Source organism: Typha angustifolia, chromosome 15, assembly GCF_048772165.1.
Source record: "Typha angustifolia cultivar Huaian chromosome 15, ASM4877216v1, whole genome shotgun sequence".
Taxonomy (NCBI): domain Eukaryota; kingdom Viridiplantae; phylum Streptophyta; class Magnoliopsida; order Poales; family Typhaceae; genus Typha; species Typha angustifolia.
The window spans coordinates 23341281-23359994 of NC_133253.1; the positions used below are offsets into that span (position 1 = coordinate 23341281).

General features: G+C 38.1%; 4 protein-coding genes across 10 annotated transcripts; 3 read left to right on the top strand and 1 right to left on the bottom strand.

The window, feature by feature from the left end:
- The first annotated feature begins 1648 nt into the window (after window positions 1-1648).
- Window positions 1649-4820, top strand: LOC140779159 (uncharacterized). The gene is made up of 2 exons (XM_073124141.1): window positions 1649-2340; window positions 4276-4820. Exons 1-2 carry the CDS (start codon window positions 1943-1945, stop codon window positions 4616-4618), a joined length of 741 nt encoding a protein of 246 aa, XP_072980242.1. The 5' UTR covers window positions 1649-1942; the 3' UTR covers window positions 4619-4820.
- A 12-nt stretch (window positions 4821-4832) lies between these two features.
- LOC140779160 (heavy metal-associated isoprenylated plant protein 28-like) lies at window positions 4833-7285 on the top strand. Of its 2 annotated transcripts, none has more exons than XM_073124142.1 (3): window positions 4833-5966; window positions 6599-6671; window positions 6822-7285. In XM_073124142.1, the coding sequence occupies exons 1-3, from the start codon at window positions 5871-5873 to the stop codon at window positions 7007-7009; spliced, it is 357 nt and encodes a 118-aa protein (XP_072980243.1). In that variant the 5' UTR covers window positions 4833-5870; the 3' UTR covers window positions 7010-7285. The 2 variants fall into 2 exon arrangements, with proteins under 2 accessions (XP_072980243.1, XP_072980244.1); XM_073124143.1 differs by having other exon boundaries at window positions 4833-5829; window positions 6822-7280.
- Window positions 7286-7672: 387 nt separating this feature from the next.
- On the top strand, window positions 7673-11606 carry LOC140779564 (uncharacterized). The gene is made up of 5 exons (XM_073124684.1): window positions 7673-7988; window positions 8477-8819; window positions 9168-9439; window positions 9739-9938; window positions 10514-11606. Exons 1-5 carry the CDS (start codon window positions 7799-7801, stop codon window positions 10931-10933), a joined length of 1425 nt encoding a protein of 474 aa, XP_072980785.1. The 5' UTR covers window positions 7673-7798; the 3' UTR covers window positions 10934-11606.
- Window positions 11607-12013: 407 nt separating this feature from the next.
- On the bottom strand, window positions 12014-18692 carry LOC140778547 (AT-hook motif nuclear-localized protein 10-like). Of its 6 annotated transcripts, none has more exons than XR_012107203.1 (6): window positions 18403-18692; window positions 17786-18207; window positions 16685-16737; window positions 14387-14479; window positions 13931-14173; window positions 12019-12937 (listed from the first exon to the last, which is right to left on the bottom strand). XR_012107203.1 is itself a non-coding variant. In XM_073123332.1 (5 exons), exons 2-5 carry the CDS (start codon window positions 18189-18191, stop codon window positions 14141-14143), a joined length of 585 nt encoding a protein of 194 aa, XP_072979433.1. In that variant the 5' UTR covers window positions 18192-18207; window positions 18403-18692; the 3' UTR covers window positions 12016-14140. The 6 variants fall into 6 exon arrangements, 1 of the variants encoding a protein (XP_072979433.1); XR_012107202.1 differs by having other exon boundaries at window positions 12021-12937; window positions 14012-14173; XR_012107201.1 differs by having other exon boundaries at window positions 12021-12946; window positions 14012-14173.
- Window positions 18693-18714: the final 22 nt, after the last annotated feature.

The window sequence follows — 18714 nt, forward strand, 5'->3', positions numbered from 1 at the left end:
AGTAAATCGTAAAATCACTGCTAAAGAAACCAATAATTTATTTGTAATCAAATATATTCGGAGTCTTATTATGTGTTTATCTTATTTATCATCCTATTAATTGGTTCTATAGATGACCCCTTGCTTAATACGCAAATTATATTAAGGATAATTTCCTTTTCAATCATGAACTATTTTGTCCACAACTGGAACCCTTTTTTTTTTTTGGTACCGATGCTTGCATTATCAAAAATACCTTATTCTCTGATGTTGTTGACGAAATCGATGAATTAACCAAATTGGCCATATACTTATATGACAGCTAAAATTAAATATTTTAATTATTTTTAAAATTTCTCTATATCCTCGACTCTTCTTCTTCTTCCTCTAATAGCAATGGATATGCCTCAACTATCTTCTTTCTTCTCCTCTAATAGCAAATGGATATGCTCCAATAGCAATAGATTTGCCCTAACTTCGTTGAATTCAAACCCGAGCTTAGCTGTGGGAGGGAGGATGTAGTCGGAGTTGTTCTCGCTTAGCATTTCTCTCTATAATCTATGAACTATATTCTTCTTCCTTCTTTCCCAAAACATCCTTTTGAGGGCAATTTGAAAATGTTACGAAGATGGGAGGTTGACGATAACAATAAAGAAGCTTGAATAACAAAAAAAATAACTTTTTAATTAAAACATTTAGTAGGATAATTGAAACATTTAGTAGTCATCTATCAGTTTTGGATCGAAAAGCAAACATTAGCTAATAGAGAGAGAGAGAGAGATTAATTTGAACCATTTGAATAATTCAGAGATTTCAGAATCACTTTTTATTTCTTCAAGGATATAAGTGATACTAAGATGTAATCTAAGTTTTCAAGTAGTAATAAATTGAAGGAAAAAGGTGTACATTAGACCAACTAATTACAATCAATCAATTTTTCTCAAATATAAACAATGACTAACAATAGTCAAGAGAGACTGTGAGTCGAACCAATTGCATAAAAATCAGGGGAGACATTGGACTTGACAACCTAACAATCATAAATAGTAATACTAGGCTTATAGGCTCTGATTCGTAGTTAGCATCAGACATTGGCACTGGAGATGGTGTATATAATCCTCTCCCTATCAAGAAGCAGTCAGTGATAAAAAAAAATTTCAATATCCAGAAAGGCAAGGTTACACGTGGAGGCTTGATTTTCGAGGCAGATATTGGTGTATTTTAAGTTGATGGAGTCAGTGGGGGTTAAGATAGGTCATCAAAGCACCTTGGGATTTGTTTAAGTTGATCCTCACAGGAAAGCTAGGAAAACCACCACCAACACCAGTGCTCTAATCTCTAGGATAACCCCTGCATCCCACTCTGCACTCTTTAAATATCCTGTCTCTCTCTCTCTCACTCTCTTTCTGCCATTGAGATCTAGAATAAACTCCACATTACAAATTCAAATTTTACTTTCGTCCGATTGATTTAAACTAGAGAGGAAAAAAAAAAGTATAATTTTTTTATTAAAGAAGAAGAAAAAACTATTAGATGGACCCAAAAGCCCAAGTAGTTGATGACGTTATCTAATGACCCAAAAAAAACTTTATTACTGCTTAACTCGCAAGTAGGAAGGAAAGTTAAAAAAAAGAAAAGAAAGTGAAATAGAAACGCCGTCTCCCGAGTCTTCCTTCCAATTCAAATTACAAGAGACTGGAGCGAAGGCAACGCACACGGCTGACGCCTCTTCGAGAGTTGTTACAACAGTAAGGAAAGGAGAGGAAAATAAAATTAGTATTAATAACAATATATCAAAGCGACGCCTTCCTGCGAATCCGTGGAATCCCAATCCCTCTCCAGCTAAAGATCTCCCCCTCCCTTCCCCTCCCCTCTCCCTCGCTCCCAAAAACCCCCTCCCAAAAATAGAAACCTAGAGAGAGGAAGGGAGGAAGAGAGAGAGAGAGAGAAGGGAAGGGTTTCGATGTCGGCGGCGTCCGCGGGGAGGAGGAGACCGGGGGAGATGAAAGTGACGATGGAAGAGATGGCGAGGAAGCTTACGCTGTGGCACACGCGGACGTTTCGCCCGATCTTGACCCACGACGAGCTCGAGCCGATCATGGCGTCCGTGGGATTCGTGCCGCTTCCAGTGCCAGAGTCGACCTCGCCGGCCCCAGCGGTGGAGTGGAGGGAGTACGTTTTCCGGGCAGGAGTTCCTGCGGCCGCGACGGCCAGGGTGGCGGCGGTGGGGGGATGGGTGGCGCGGCCGAGGTTGCCGTATCCGAGGATCGATGGGCTCCACTTGATGGCGTACAAGGCGTTCTTGGCCGCGCTCGAGGTCTACCTCGGGCCCCATCTGGTCCCTAACCTCTTCCACGTCAGGTGCGCCTCGGTGACCCAACCCTCGTCTCTTTTCTCTCTCTACAATTTTCTTACGTTTCACCTCTAGGAATTTGACGAATTACGGAAATGCCATTATCTTGCTCCGCACGGCTTGACGTTGGCGATCTTGAAATATTAGTAAAAACAACACAATTTTTATCAGACTTCCTTATGCTTGTGTATTTCTCTAATCTTCTCATTTATTTCTCTAATCTCTCAGAAAAGTAGGGAAGATAGCCCACCCTTATGTAGTTATCTGCAGATAATTACTTGTAATTGTTGTCGTATAACTTTCTAGAGTGAGAAAATGTCGTAGTCTGGATTTTTCAATCAATTTATTAGTATAGCCAGGTCCAATATGAGCTAACGTTGACAAGTTTGAGGATTCAGTGGGCTATAATCTTTTGTTGCCCACTATGACATTCATGCATACTACGACTGGGTTATTTGCATGACATTTGCCAATTTCTCTTAGGTATATCACGTTAAACTTGTTGAACGTTGAAGATTGGCTCACACTGCAATTAAGTTTGCCTACGAAATATTCACCCAAGTCTTCAATTCCCAGCCAAAATAACTCAGAAATAAGAACATCAGGACCACTGACATGGTATATTTTTGTTACAGAACTGATTCATTCATCTCCTCCCGTGGCTGGCATTCTCCTTAATCTTAGATTTTGTCTCTTTGCGGAGGTTTATTCGATAAATTTATTTGCCCTATTAACTGGTGGCTGCATTTGTTCTGCTCCTTATCATCACATCCTTATCAGGAACAATAGTCAGTGAACTTTTAAGTCTATTGCTCTCTTCTCTGGCATATGCTCGTCCACAGTGTCTCAAGTTTCGCCTATATATATTAACTACATCAAGCAACTGCCACCTCAGTGCAATCCAAAATTCTTAAGCTCTCTTTCTTGAAATTTCTCCCTCTTAATGTTCAAATTGGGAAGGACTCAATCCCAACTCTAGATACTGCAAATCCACATTGTCTTTGTAAAACTGTCAATTAGAATAATAACATGGTGGATAAGTGAGGAAAGCTGCATAAGGGCAAATATAATATCCTTCTTCATATTTTAGAATTAATGAATGGTAAGGTGGTAACTTTCGGCTTGCTCTCAGTAATTTATATTGCGATAACGTTAGATTGTCCTTACTAATGCATGCACCTGATACTTTAAGAAGATCATGTATTTTGGCAGGCAAATATACACTTGCAATGAAATTATGCCCAGTCTAGCTGTTCTGTAAACTTGTGCCTTCAGTAAAGAGCTTGTTAACAATCATGATAATCAATCATAATTTTGTGTTGTTAGCAAGAAGATCTTGTTCTGAACAACTTTTACAACAGAAGGATTACTTTTGGTAACTACATTTAACAAAGCATTATTAAAATAAAGTGATGGACAACTTGATACGGAAAGCCAATAGGCAGCATTAGGAAAGAGAGGAGCACTTTGTCAAGGGCTCTACTCCTCTCTAGTTCTTACTCCTTTTCATGGTCTCCTCATTTTTCTACACTTTTGCTCTGCGTGTAAGTTTGGTTTTATTGTGTCTTGCTATTTGTTATGTCCTGTATCCATAACAATAGGCAGGGGCAGCAAAGCCTGGTGTCTGGTGTTACATTTGAAGTTAGTGTCTTATACCAATATAGGCAAATAATAACATCAAGTATATTGCCTGATGCATACATCTGCTAAAGTCCTTTCAGAAAAATGTGAACAATTCAGAAATCAATATAATGAAGAAATCTTGCTGCTAGGTTTTAACCTTTTGCTATTTTTTTTCGGCCCAATGAAGTACTGTAGTTCCATGATGCAATCATTGAGAAGAACATAAACTGGCGATACAATTTATTTCCCTTGGAATTTTTTTTAATACCAATAAAATTATCTTGGAATTTTTTTTTGTTGTCTTTTTTTGTTTGTTTTAGGACCATGCCGCTTGCTAGGCCACATGACCTAGTATTTGAGAAAGCATATCGCACCATGAGGGACTGTGGGATAGAGGAAGATGGAATCCTTGTCTACCGCGAAGGAACTTTGGATCAGATCACTAAGATGGTATGCAGTCAGAGCAGCAGTGATGACAATACAAGCAACGTGAACACAAGCAACAGCAGTAGTGAAACTTGCCTTATGAAAATGAATGGCACTGAGGAGAGCAACAACGCTGCCAATTTTATCTGTTTAGTTCCATTAGAAGATCTATTCCCTAGTAGAGATATAGTGAATCAGTTGATCTCCAAGTACAGTAGAGATCAATCAGATCAGTAACCTAGATATCTAGTTCTTTATGTTCTCTTTCTTTTCTTTTTTCCAATATGTTTTCTTGCTAAGTTTTGTATGATTTTGTATTCATGCGCCACTAACATTATATAACATGAATTACAGTTTTGAGAGCTCTTTAGAAGTAAATCTAGAAAATTTGTATGGATTTGCTCTCTTCAAGGTTATGACATGTTCTTGTGCTTACGTAATGTAGGTTCCTGTAACCCTAGGCCTTCTTACCTGATCGATGTCCAATGAGGCAATGACAATCTCAGACTTGCTGGATGAACAACTCTCAATTAGCCAATGAGAAGTTCGCACAACTGCATATGGGCAAACCTTGCATCAAATCACTCCATAGTCCCTAGCTCCAGATCATTCCAATTTCTGTGCACCGCGTCAGCTGGAAGCCCTTACCAGTTACCATTCCTCACAAGTCACAAAGCTCTCTCTGGATGCATCTTGAAACAAAGACGTCAGGCAAAGAATACCAAACTTGCATGATGGTCTAATTGTTGCCTCATAGATTTGCCTCTTTTTCTTTATTTATTTATTTTAATCTCCTTTCCCTTTCCCTTTCTCTTTTACCATTACGCCTGGCAATCACTAGACATTCCTAACTGTATTCTTGTCCTCCTATTTCAACCCAAAGATCCCATTTGCCAGCTTGGACTCGTCAACACCCTCCCTTCCTCTGTACTACTCTTCCTGCTGCTGAGGTACTTGGCAGTCTTTGATTGGCAACCAAATCATCCAGCAGTTAAATTAACCAATTGTTCGCTGCCAACTTACCCATTTCATGCGACTCCTGCTGCATGTGATCTGCTGACTGTATCCACCTCCCCCCTTTCTTTTCCTCAGGGCTAGCCTTGAGAGTTGAGCTCAACACTAACTCTCATTAAGCCCAGACCTCGATCCTACTGCTTCCCCTGTATCTATCCATTCCTTCCTTTGGAAAAGCATAGAAAAGAAGGTCATTCGTTAATTGGAGTCTCAGAATCTGTAGACCCACTTTGTCCCCCCTCCTCCCCTACCCTTTTCTTGTGGCATAGTCATAGCTGTGTCACCATCTCATACTATATAACAACTCTTCTTCTCATGTCATTTCTTGCCCATTGCTTTCATGCCTCTTTATTCTCCTCTCCTCCTATCACCATCATTCTCATCAACAACATCGTCAGTTCTGCTTCCCTCACATACTTGGTCTCTGCATGGAGGTATGGCCAGGCTTTTATGAATCAGCTTTAGTTTCTTTGACATGGATTTCTCTAGACAAGAACTACCTAACTATTTGTTCAAGCCATTCTTCATAGCTTGGCAATTTTCAACAAATTCGTTGATGCAGATTGGACCAGTAAGATGAAATTTTCAATTTGATTGATGCAAAAGTTCTACTGACGAATTTGAGATAAATTAATCTTTAGAAGGTGTATAGCTCGAGCTTTTAAGCATATGAGGTTATCCATTTATATTGCCATTTATCCCTAGCTATCCCAAGACATTAGTAGTTTTTCAATTTATAATTATACATATCCAACGTTGTTCTCAAATCACAATATTAGTATTTCTGCTTCTCAAGAGGAATTAAACATATGATTAGTTGTCTCAGTCAATATTGCAATATGCCAATTTTATTGAGTATTTATATTGTACAAGGATTTAGCAATGACATATATGCGATGGTAAGATGGATCTAGTAAAGACTGCTGATGTGGTAAACAAGATATATATATATATATATATATATATATATATATATATATATATATATTTCTTTCCTCCTCTATCACCAGTCGGATCTAAAGATTATTGAATATGTTATGCAATGCTGGAACGATAAGAGCTCAAGGAAACTAGATAGTTTCAAGATTTGTATGCCATTCTTAGATAAGCTCTTCATCCAATTGAGGAGATGAAAAAGAAAAAAAAATTCGATTTAATGCAACAATGTTTCTTATAATTTTTATACCAAACAATGATATGCAGACTGTTGAGATGAAAGTGGAGATGGTAGCACTACATGAGAAGAGGCTCAGGAAATGTCTATCCAAAGTTAAAGGTAAAAGTGGCCTACCCTACACTCAATGTACTAGTACAAGATCTTGTGGGTTACTCACAATTGCAATTGACTCCACCTTTTGATCCTTTTTATACTATAATAACAAAAGGCATTCTTTGTAACTTTTGTTGTGGATGTAATGACTCACAGGGATAGAGAAGGTTGAAGTAGAAGCCAGCATTCAGAAGGTTGTAGTAACTGGTAATGCACACAAGAACAAGATACTAAAGGCTTTGAGAAGAGTTGGCTTGAGAGCAGAGTTCTGGTCTCCACAAAATGAGATACTTAGTGCTTATGCCACTGGAAGCCTCATGTTTAACCACTACAGCTTCTTTTAAAAAACCCAAAGTTTCCGTACAACTCCACAAGCCAATATATGATGGATTTCTTGTGGAGTTACCAATGTTTTATGTCTATATAGGTTTTGTTATGAGGTACCAAGTAAAATGTATTTGCCAACCAAAACTCTATATTTTCATTGCAATCACCTAGTTGTGATACAGTAATGTGATACTTTATGATCAGCAGCCAAAACTTTGTTCATAGCTGGGCTTCCTTGTAACCTATCTTGGTGCAAAATCTATTGCACATTATCTTGAAGCATGCTCACTCTATGATAATAAAAGGCATGAAAATGATAAGATGTGGTAGATTGTTATTTCTCTATTTGATATACCCAAATATGAGTCCATGAAGGGCTCCTACAATTACATGGCCTCCAATGAAAACTTCACTGAGCTAATGTAAGTTGAAAATTCTGGTGATCTAACAATTAAGATTGGAATCAAGTATCTAAACTAAAATTTTGGAAATTGAGAGGAGTATATCTTTGGATCGATGAAACTAATTAATATAATATTCGGTAACTCACTCGCAAGTTGCTACTGTGCATCTCCACCGCCGATCCTCATCAAGTCTGAACCGCGAATCGCGAGGTTCTTATTGCGACTCGCCAATCTTTTCGTCCCACGTAGTATGTGTCGTTCCACTCCACCAACCAGAAGAGCAAACTCGCCATACTGCCATTTTAATTACCATTGCCCACGGTTCTCTCTCTTACAAAACCTTGCTCTTGTCCGGCTCCCCCTGTGAGAGAGAGAGAGAGAGAGAGAGAGAGAGAAGAGGAGATGCATCTGAGCGCGAACGAGGGGATCGAGGGGAACAAGTTCGTTGTAACGGGAGGACTAGGGTTCGTGGGGTCCGCCCTATGCTTGGAGCTCGTGCGGCGAGGAGCCGACGAGGTCAGATCCCTCGATATATCCTCCTCCTCACCTCGGTCCTCTCTTCTCCAAGATTCCTCCATTCGATGCATCCGAGGTAGTCCGTTCTCTCTCCATCTCATAAAGTTTTAATTTTTGGTTCGAACCGATAATTCCTCGACTTCTTGCAAGTATAATTTAGTGATCTTCGAATCTTAGTCATGTCGGATTTCTTGGGGTTCGAACTTTTCGTACGATCGCCATAATTTTCAACTTCTGGCAAGCAGAATCACGCGATTTTGTCTACACTTCTCCTTTTCCAAGAATTGGAGTTCAAATTTGCGGGTCGATCGACATATAAAGTTCTTGCGAGCACAAGAGTGTTCCTCAAATGTTCCATCCTTTGACCTCGCAAAGAAGACAAGGAATGAGGTCTTGATGTACAGTGGTTATCGTTTGTGATTTCTAGTTGTTTTCTGCAAATAAACTAACATTAGCCATATCTTGATTTAGAGGAATGGAGATATCTGAAATTTGTCTGATTTTAGAGTATTATATAGTTCTATAGTCAAATATATACCTGGACACTTGTTCTGCATGTTGCAGGGGATGTGAGTCGAAGGAAGGATGTTGAGAAGGCCTTACGTGGAGTTGACTGTGTCTTCCACCTTGCTTCATATGGCATGTCAGGGAAGTCGATGCTCCAAGCTGGACGTATTGATGAAACTAACATAAATGGAACCTGCAATATATTGGAAGTCTGTCACGAGTTCGGTATTAAAAGACTTGTCTATGTTAGTACTTACAATGTGATATTTGGAGGAAAGGAGATTGTAAATGGAAATGAATCATTGCAATATTTTCCTATTGATGACCATGTCGATCAGTATGGACGCAGTAAATCGGTTGCAGAACAACTAGTTCTGAAGAGTAATGGACGTCCATCTAAGTGAGTAACTTTTTATTCTACTTTCTGCACAATCATGCAAATTATTCCTGCATAATTGTTTAAGCTAGTGGATTTCTGGTTTTGCATATGTTAATATGCTGTTGGATCAAATTCTATGTAGCAACTGTTAGATCTCATGTAAAATCTTTGTTAAAAGAAATGATTCATTGATATACGCTGGAAGGTCTGAGGCTTTGAGCATACATTCATATACTGCTGAGTAGATACATACTTTTGCATTGCATCCATAGTAAAGCCTAATTCAACGTTCTGATACTGTATTCCACCGATATATAGCACACATCACTGCTACTGTTCTATTTCAGTTCACCTCCTTTCTCTTTGTAGGAAAAGGAATGGTGTTTGTCTTTATACTTGTGCAATCCGTCCTGCTGCTATCTATGGACCAGCTGAGGAGCGTCACCTTCCCCGAATTCTCTCCCTTGCTAAGAAGGGTCTGGTATTTTTCAGAATTGGCAGTTCAAGCGTAAAGACAGACTGGGTCTATGTAGATAATCTTGTTCTTGCTCTAATATTGGCAAGCATGGGGCTTTTAGATGACATTCCAGGCAAAAAGGGACACCCTGTTGCTGCTGGACAACCATATTTCATATCTGATGGTAATGGCTAGATGAATGAGATAGAACTGTTACGCTGAACTTAGAATCTTCTAAATCATGGATATAACATTACTTTCTCTTGTTTTGTGCATTCGCATGTTGGGGCGCAATTGATTATTATAAGTCATGAGAAGTTGGGAGATAATTGATACCATTGCAAACTTTTCATGAGTTTTTCTATATAGTAGTGCTATGACACATCTTAGCTTCATGGCCTGCATTATCTTTTCTACCTTCCATACATGCCGCCTATATCCCTTCTATTATCCTACTAAAAAGTAGATTCTATTTCTTTGCAGGATCACCTGTCAACACTTTTGACTTCCTTGTCAAACCGTTGCTCCAAAGTTTAGATTATGTTGTTCCAAAAGTTACACTGGATGTTCGGCATGCGCTGTTTATGTCGCGAATATTCTGGGTCTTGTATTCACTTTTGTATCCATGGCTTAGTCATGAATGGCTTCCAGAGCCTTTACTTCTTCCTGCTGAAGTTTACAAGGTCAGCAAATTGGACTTATTATTTTTTGGTAAAATTAACTTAATGTATTTTGCATGCTTTAATGCTTATATCATCATCCTATTCAATTTAATTTTTGTTTTTGCTCTTTCTTATGTATACTATGGAGATGTTGCTGGATACCATGTTTAAATTGCACCAAAAGACAAATTAGACATCTTATGTTGAAAGGTCCCATAGATGCTTTCTAATTTACCCAGGAAGCAATTAAGGAAGGAAAATTTGTTACTCCCATTAGATTGATCCATTATTCGAGACTTGGACATGAAAACTTACATTGAAAATTTAACAAGTTTCCTCCTTGGGAGAGATAAAACTTGACAAGTGAATCCACTCTATCTTTAATGCTCCTTGCCTGCGTGTTCATTTATAGTCAACACATATGCATTGCGTTGTATGAGTATGGATGCAGGAAATACTAGTATGGCTACTGATCCATCATAATCAACTTAGAATGCTCTCTGGTTTTTAGATTATATGATGATTTTAAGTGATATCTACATACTTTGATGTTGAGATATTCACTAATTATAATGGCATTGATGATCTCTAAACAGGTAGGTGTTACTCACTATTTCTCCTTTCTGAAAGCAAGGGAGGAGCTCGGTTATGTACCTATGGTGAGTCCTCGTGAGGGCTTGGCTGCTACAATTTCCTATTGGCAGGAGAAAAAGAGGAGAGAATTAGATGGCCCAACAATATATGCCTGGCTGTTTTGTATTGTTGGGTTGTCTGCATTGTTTTCTGCAGCTTTCCTACCTCCAGTAGGCCCCGATCTACACCTTTTGATGTTCCGATCATTGTGGACAATTAGAGTCATCTTCCTTGTAGCAGCAGCATTGCATGTTGGTGAAGCTTTCTATGCATTGTCCTTAGCTAGAAGGGTTGATCCTACAAATTCTAAAGGTTGGTTTTGGCAGACACTTGCCCTGGGTATCTTTTCCCTGAGATATCTATTGAAGAGAGCTAGAAGCTGACTTGCACCCAAAATGTACTGTTTTTTTTTCTTCCTGATTTAAAAAGAAAAATATTGCGAATATTCTCTTTATCAATTAATAAGTACGGGCAGCCTGGTTGTGTTTGTCTCATGGCATTACTAGTAATATCCTTGTATAGAATGATGCCTTGTCAATCTGGATAGGAACAATTCATTGATGATGCTGTAGTTGCAGCGATATGGTGATTAGGATTGATGGTTGCATAACTTTAATGTACTAAAGACCTTTTTGTTTAGCTCTGAGAAATTTTGACTTTAGTGTGATTCACAGTGATCACATAATTTTCTGAAGGCATAAGAATTTGCGTGGAGGCATGTCAACAACAACCAGAAAATATAGTGTTGACACAGTTTAAAGAGGAACAGAACTCTGAAATTTATTTAGCGGACATTCCACTGATTCGTGTTGGTTTAGAGCTGTTTGAAATTTATGTGGCAGTTGCATGTATGATCCAGCCTGTGCCATGAAGCAGATAATACACTGAGAGGAGATTAAGTGACAACCTTCCATCTCTGTGGTGAAATTGCTTGTGGATTGCTATAACATTTGCAGTTGTAATTCTGAGTGTAATCAGGAAATTGAGTGATAGGTAAAAACTATACAACCGCAGTTTGGAAAGGTCGTTTGGATGAAAATAAAATTCGGTGGTGGTTTGCAGTGAGTTATGCCTGTCTTTCATAAGAATATTCCAGGTGACAGCAACCAAATGGATTACTTTCAGTTACTGATATCAGTATTTGTTGCTCTTTATTATCCATGCCTCCTAGGGGCTATTTGCAGAATTTTTTTAAAAATAATTTAGAATTATCAACATTGTACTTGTTATTATTCCTTTTTCAGAATCTTGAAATCGTTCTCTGTAAATATTCTCCCGTCCTCAGGCACATGATGTGCATATTCGTGATAAACCTTCTCACATAACATAATCAGGATTTTGATAACTATCGTGCAGGAACAATTTGTTTTACTTCACCATGTTCAATGTATATTTGAACTCCCTATCTATGCGAAACCTATTAAAGCTAGTAAAATAAAAGGTCTAAAGCTAGTAAAACCCAACACAAGCAAAATTATTTGCAATCCTGGTATGATTACAAGAATGCATCACATAAAACAGACGACGCCAATGTGGAAGTATAGAGGGAGGAACCCGCTCATTATTTCCGTCAGCATCTCGTACAAATAGATGAGATCAGAAATATTATTTCAGCTGATTTATCCAGAAGATAAATTATATATATATATGACAGTTAACCCCTATGGACTACTGCTCAAGCAGGAGGGTTTGTAAAGTCGCAATTATTTCTTTGTTAAGTTTCAGGTTAAAAAAAAAAAAACTGAAATGGCATCAGAATAAATTATTTCATGCATGTCAACAGGAAGTGCTTCGCTTTTGTGCACTTCTACCCATGCTTAAGGATTCCTCTAACTTGCATGCTTGTGCTTGGATGGCCACTTCCATCTCCTGTGTCAACCCAGCAGGAGCAGAGGCCTTAGCTGAAGGATTCCTCTAACTTGCATGCTTGTGCTGGGGTGACCACTTCCATCTCCTGTGTCATCCCACCAGGGGCAGAGGCCTTAGCTGAAGGATTCCTCTAACTTGCATGCTTGTGCTGGGGTGACCACTTCCATCTCCTGTGTCATCCCACCAGGGGCAGAGGCCTTAGCTGAAGGATTCCTCTAACTTGCATGCTTGTGCTGGGGTGACCACTTCCATCTCCTGTGTCATCCCACCAGGAGCAGATGCCTTAGCTGAAGGATTCCTCTAACTTGCATGCTTGTGCTGGGGTGGCCACTTCCATCTCCTGTGTCATCCCACCAGGAGCAGATGCCTTAGCTGAAGGATTCCTCTAACTTGCATGCTTGTGCTGGGGTGGCCACTTCCATCTCCTGTGTCATCCCACCAGGTGCAGAAGCCTTAGCTGAAGGATTGATCTGCTCTACCTCTTTCACTTCATCAGCTATGAAACTCAACAGAATCACCTGCACAGACTGCTTAGTTGTTCCAGTCATTCGAAAAATTTTCCACTAATGTAATTTAGCAGCATCTTGAATGCTAAAATTGCAGCGAGTAGTTAAAGAAAGAGGGTTCTCATACGACCAGATAAACTCATAAGTCCTATTATTATACCATCATTTACATTCAAAATTCTCTGATCTAACTCTTCTATTAGTGGAAGGGTAAATCTGATCTGACATAGTGCGAGAAGGCTTTCTCAACGATAAATAAAAAGAAAAAGGAACGATAATCGGAGAAGGTAAGAAGAGATTTAAGGTGTTCTTATGATTCTCAGGTCGGCTTGGATAAACATCCCACCACACAGGCTGTGAGCAGGGTAAAAACAAGCCAGAATATCCAAAATTACAGAACACAGTTCAATAAGAACTCCTACCAACAAGTATTGTCATATAAAGTCATTATGTATCACGACACATGTATTTTGATGTCATTACTAACATGAGTTGTCCATGTAGTGTGTTCCGTGGAATAACACATGCCATGCCAGTGCCTTATTGACACCAATGCAGGGTGATATCTTTATACTCCGTAGTCCCTTAGTACCTAGTCTTCATCCTTGCAACCCAGTGCTAAACTTGCATAGCTTGTTAGGTACAGGAATGCAATGAGTGTGTGGACTTGTACTAGTTGGCACGTATGGTTTACCGGCACTGAGCCTTCCCATAATATGTAAATCATTATGATAAAGAACATACTCTAAGAACGATGACATTTTATGGTGAAGAATCTATAGTACTGATCTATCACCCTTAAATGTTAGTGTCCAAGACAGAATCATGCATTATGCCTGTGGCCCAAGAAAACTGATGTTAATGCTCTGTAAGGTTGTGGTTAAAGTTTAACAATCAGTTAGCAGCTAGAAGCATTGAAGACATTTCTGCCAATGGAGTGCAATTATGGTTAGTGTTGACGGTAGCAAACAAAATAAGAAGATGAAAAGAAGAAACAGATGGAACCTGTTCAAATTGCAATAGAAAGGGATACGGCAGTCTAGTATCTTATAAGCTTCATACTAAAGTTTCTCAGCAGAAGAAAACCTGGACTGGGGATTTCGCCACCAAAGGCCGAGATACGCCGCCACCAAAGACTGTGCCACCAGGACCAACCAGTGAAATACTCAGCCCACCAGTTTGAGTATGCTGGTTGCCACTTTCTAGCAGTAGGAATTAGCCAGATAATGACAGGATTTCATATTGGCCCTGAATAAGAAATGTGACAGAATATTTTTTAATGACATGGACAAGAAACCGACAGAAGTCTTCTTTGCAACTAGAAAATTTCTAAATAAACTTATTTTAGGTAAAAGAAGAGTTCTGCTTTATTTGGCACGTGGACTAAACAGGATAATATGAAACCAGAAAAGAAAATGAAAATTCACAAAAGTTTTTCGAAAATCTGTTCAAAGCACCAACCTCATAAGTCACTGTGCCTCCAGAAACTGTGGGTTGATTTGCAAAAGGAATGAAGGTTCTCATGGAAAGCAATGTTATCTTTGATGTTATGTCCTGAAAAAACTCATTTTAAGAATTTCTGCAGATCACATTTTTGCACCTGACTCCAGAAGTTGGTCACTGTCTATGTAATAACAAGTCTTAAAACAAACCAAGATGCAATACTTCGGAGCAATTTGGCATATTAATATGAAAAGGAAGTCAACATCAAGCACCATAACAAAATATCATTTCTATGCTTCAGATATTTCTGCTTAAAAACCTTAACAGTGACATCTGAATGCATCATGATCATACAGAACTTGCAATTTGTGTGAGAAATCTTCAACACAACAAGGGGAAGTGAATACAATAAGGAAATGTAAGCTTCCTCATTCCTGAATGACAGGAATTTTGCACTTTTACAAAGTCAAGCAAGAAAAGAGCTCAGCCTGTAGAACTGAAATGTTTCCAAGTTCATGCAGGGTGCTAACTAGTATAACCTATTTAGCCCACGATGAAATGATAAGCATAATAATGAGTCAAAAAACTTCTAAAGCATACTATTTGGAGCATCAGTTCTACTCATTGCCTTTACTAACTTTAAGTTTTTATTCACTTTTAGAAGGTCTACAGACTTGACTAAATCATGAGTTGGTTTCCTTTACTCATAAAGTTGACTATCAGTATGCAAGAGCATTCGATCCACATAAAGCAAATAATTCAAACTAAATTAAACTATATCTAATATAAATTGAAACACAAAGCAGTTAAATGAGCTTTCCTTTCCAGAAAAGTATGCATCTCACGGAACAATTGATACTAATGAGAATAAGATATTAGACAAGAATCCAAACATCAAATCTGAAGTTTCAAAGGAGATATAGAAACTTAGACCGACTAGAAAAACAAAATATGAAAAGTCAAAATCAAATCAAACTAGGAAAATCAAAAGGCAAGTTTGAATTAGTTTAGAAAACTGAATCCTTAATCAGTTTAGAAAAATTGAGTAAGAATTGAACTCTTAAAATCAAAATCAGGTAAAAGATGGAAGTCTGAATACTACTCTAACTTTGAAAATCGAAGTTGAGTCCAAATGTGAAAACCAACAGTAAGAAATGAAAAGTATAACAAATACACTACCACAATTTTTTGAACGTGAAAAAATCTCTCATATAGAGAGAAAAAAACTACAAATTTTATTAACCTCTTGGATCAATATGTTTCACACTCGAACATAGATACAAAATTCACTTGCAACCACTTTCATCGTGCTCCGAACAATCCCACGGATTGAAGTCCTCCTCTAGCTTGAACTTCACGTATCGATAAACTACTTGGTGAAATAGATCATTTCTCGTTGATTTATACTAAATGCGAAATAGATCAAACTCTAAAATTTCTCATGTTGGTATAGATATTGATGTAGATAACACAATTCATCTTCTTCGATGCTTGATGATCAAATTTTGATATAGCCTAGCATGCGAACATATGTAGTAGTTTTTCTCACACTTTAGTAGAAAGTATGCTTTGTGAAGAAAATAAGAACTTGTAGATGATGAACTTGAAACTCATCAAGTTCTCTCTCTATTGATCCTCCTTCTAGCTTTTGGTTTAGATCCTTCGAAGTGCTACAAGTTGTAGAGGATGAATAGCATTCGAACTCAAATTATTCCTCACACAATGATAAAAAGTTGAAGCTCCTTTAGATGAGGAATCCTTGGATAGATTGATGCTTTGCTTTGCCCCTGGGTTCTTTAAATAAGTTTGGAGGAACCTCTATAATTTTGTATCAGGAGAATCCCAAAAGGAAACATTAAGTTTGAAATGGTTTCAGACTTTTGTTTTCGACTAACTGGTAGAGTGCATCCGACATACTTGGTGTACACCCAACTCTGAATTACATAGGGACTTATATGTTAATTTCGTGTCAAGGTAGGCACCCAACTTGCAGAAAGCCAGAAACTGAACACTTACTATTTTGATTTGATTTCACTTTTCGCTCTTCGATCTTTGAACGAGCATTCTTCCAAAACTCATATGTGGCATAACATTAAATCTAGTTGTATATCATATTTTGAAGTATTTTATGTCTGAGAACTTGCCATTACATACATTTGCACTTACAAATCAATTAAGCAAATTCCTTTTCCTTTTGTAAATGGTTTAAAAAGAGAATACGTACATAACTAATAAACAAAATAGGAAATAAGTCTATAGTAGGATGGACACAAAATGTCAAAATAATTCTAATTAAACGGAAAAAATTCCAAGTACCTCTCCTTGTTTCACTGTCATAACATGTGGCATAGTTCCGATGCCTACTGATCCTGTAAATAATTAATACGAATTACTGTGTGAAAGTAATAATCTCTAATTTGTGTTATAGGATTTCCAACACATTGAATTTTCCAAATGAAAAAGGTTGTAGGATTATCAAGCACAATCACAGACTCTTTTCCTATCTATGACTGGTACTTTTGTCGAAAAGCTGCCAAAGATGAATGAGGGAAACAAATTCAATTGTCGCATAACAATTAATGAAGTACAACTATTAGCAAGATTTTGCAAGACTGTAGGCAGTAGACAGGTGGACAAGGGATCTTGTAGTGTCTAGGCACTATGCGAGTGCCTAGGCGAACGTCCAGAATTCAAGGACAGTTAAAATATAAATAGCTAGAAGAAAAAGATAGTGAGAAGAAGTTAAAATTACTACCTATAATCTAAACAATCTACTAATACATTCGTGTTAAGAACTATAGTAAGCTATTAGAATCCACTAATTCATCAACATGAATGTACAATAAATTTGAATTTAGAATCAATCTACATACTAAAATAGATATGAGATGATAAGGTGGTCGCCTAGGCAGGACCTAAATGGAGCCTAGAAGGTAAGGCGGAAGTTTTTTTACATAATGGCTATTAGCAATTCATTAAGTACTGTAAATCTAAATTTAGACAAATAAAAACCAAATATTGGACTACAAATGGCAATGAACCATTAACTAGTTGACTGTTATAACAATTTCATATTCATATCCACAATTCGTCAATAACCACAACCAAACAATATGGAGTCTGACAAACTATTCCACATTTACAAGATCATACAAGTAGGCTAGGTTTCAAACAGTCATTTCCATTCGTGATCACACATAAAGCCCTCATCTTTAGTCGAATATCACAAAAGTAAGAGCAGGATGCTGTAAAAAATAAAGAAAAATAAATAATTAAAAAAAACAAGAATCATATGGTCATGTTTCTTAACAATAACTAAAACAAACCTCACCAAATAACAAGTCCACCACCCATATAGGAACATCTAAAACCGGGCGTAGAAAAAGAGTTAGCAATTGAAGGAAGATATGAGATTACTTAATGCTTTCATCTGATGTTTCCGAGCAGTTGGTCTCCTCACAGCTTTTTTGGGGGCCGTCGTTGCCACTGAGGGTAATGGCAAAGGCGCTCCATTGCCCGGCGAGATTGTAGGAACAGCAGTATTCGGAGGGAGTAGCATGAGAGCCATATCATTTGGTGCGTACTTCCTCGGCCGCCCACGCTTCCGTCTATGCTGCTGTCTTGCCTGTGGTGCAGTGACCGGCAAAGCAGCATTCGGGGCAATGCCTTTGGAAAATTCTTGGTTAGGTACTCTCTCTTTAGGTAGGAACACTGATACCCCATTTGAACATGAGACTAACTTCATACTTGAAGTACCAAAGTGGACTTGCTTTTGCTGCTTCCCGGGAGCGGACGAAGTTCCTGGCCCAGTTCTTGATTCCATGTATTGGAATCAAATCCTGAAACAAGATCTCAATCTTTTTAATAGGCCAAAAGGAGATGTACATTTGGATTCTTTTGTAATCGATTTTACAAAGAACACTAATGAGATCAACAAATAAAACGTCGAAATAATCGATTTCTACTAAAAGAGCAAGAATTCGAATATCTTAAACCTTAGGACCAAAAAAAAACAAGAATACGAGAGAAATTACGGGGTTCGTCTTGTATGAAAGCCCTAATTCCTCGTCAAAAAGCTCCAGAAAACTCTCGTATCCAGATGAGAAAATTGGAGCAAAATGACGACAAAATTTTCTTGAGGACTTCATTGGATGCACTATGATTTCAAGAACAGAAGAGTGAGATCGAAGATGCATGCATCCAAATCAATTAAGATTCACACGATCTCTCTATTTGTTGCTTTCCCTTCTATCTCATCTGCTCAGGGTTCACTCTCTTTTCCAGAGAGCAGTGATGTCGCTTGAAATAAATTAAAATAGTTCACTCAAGGGCCTGCAACGGTGACT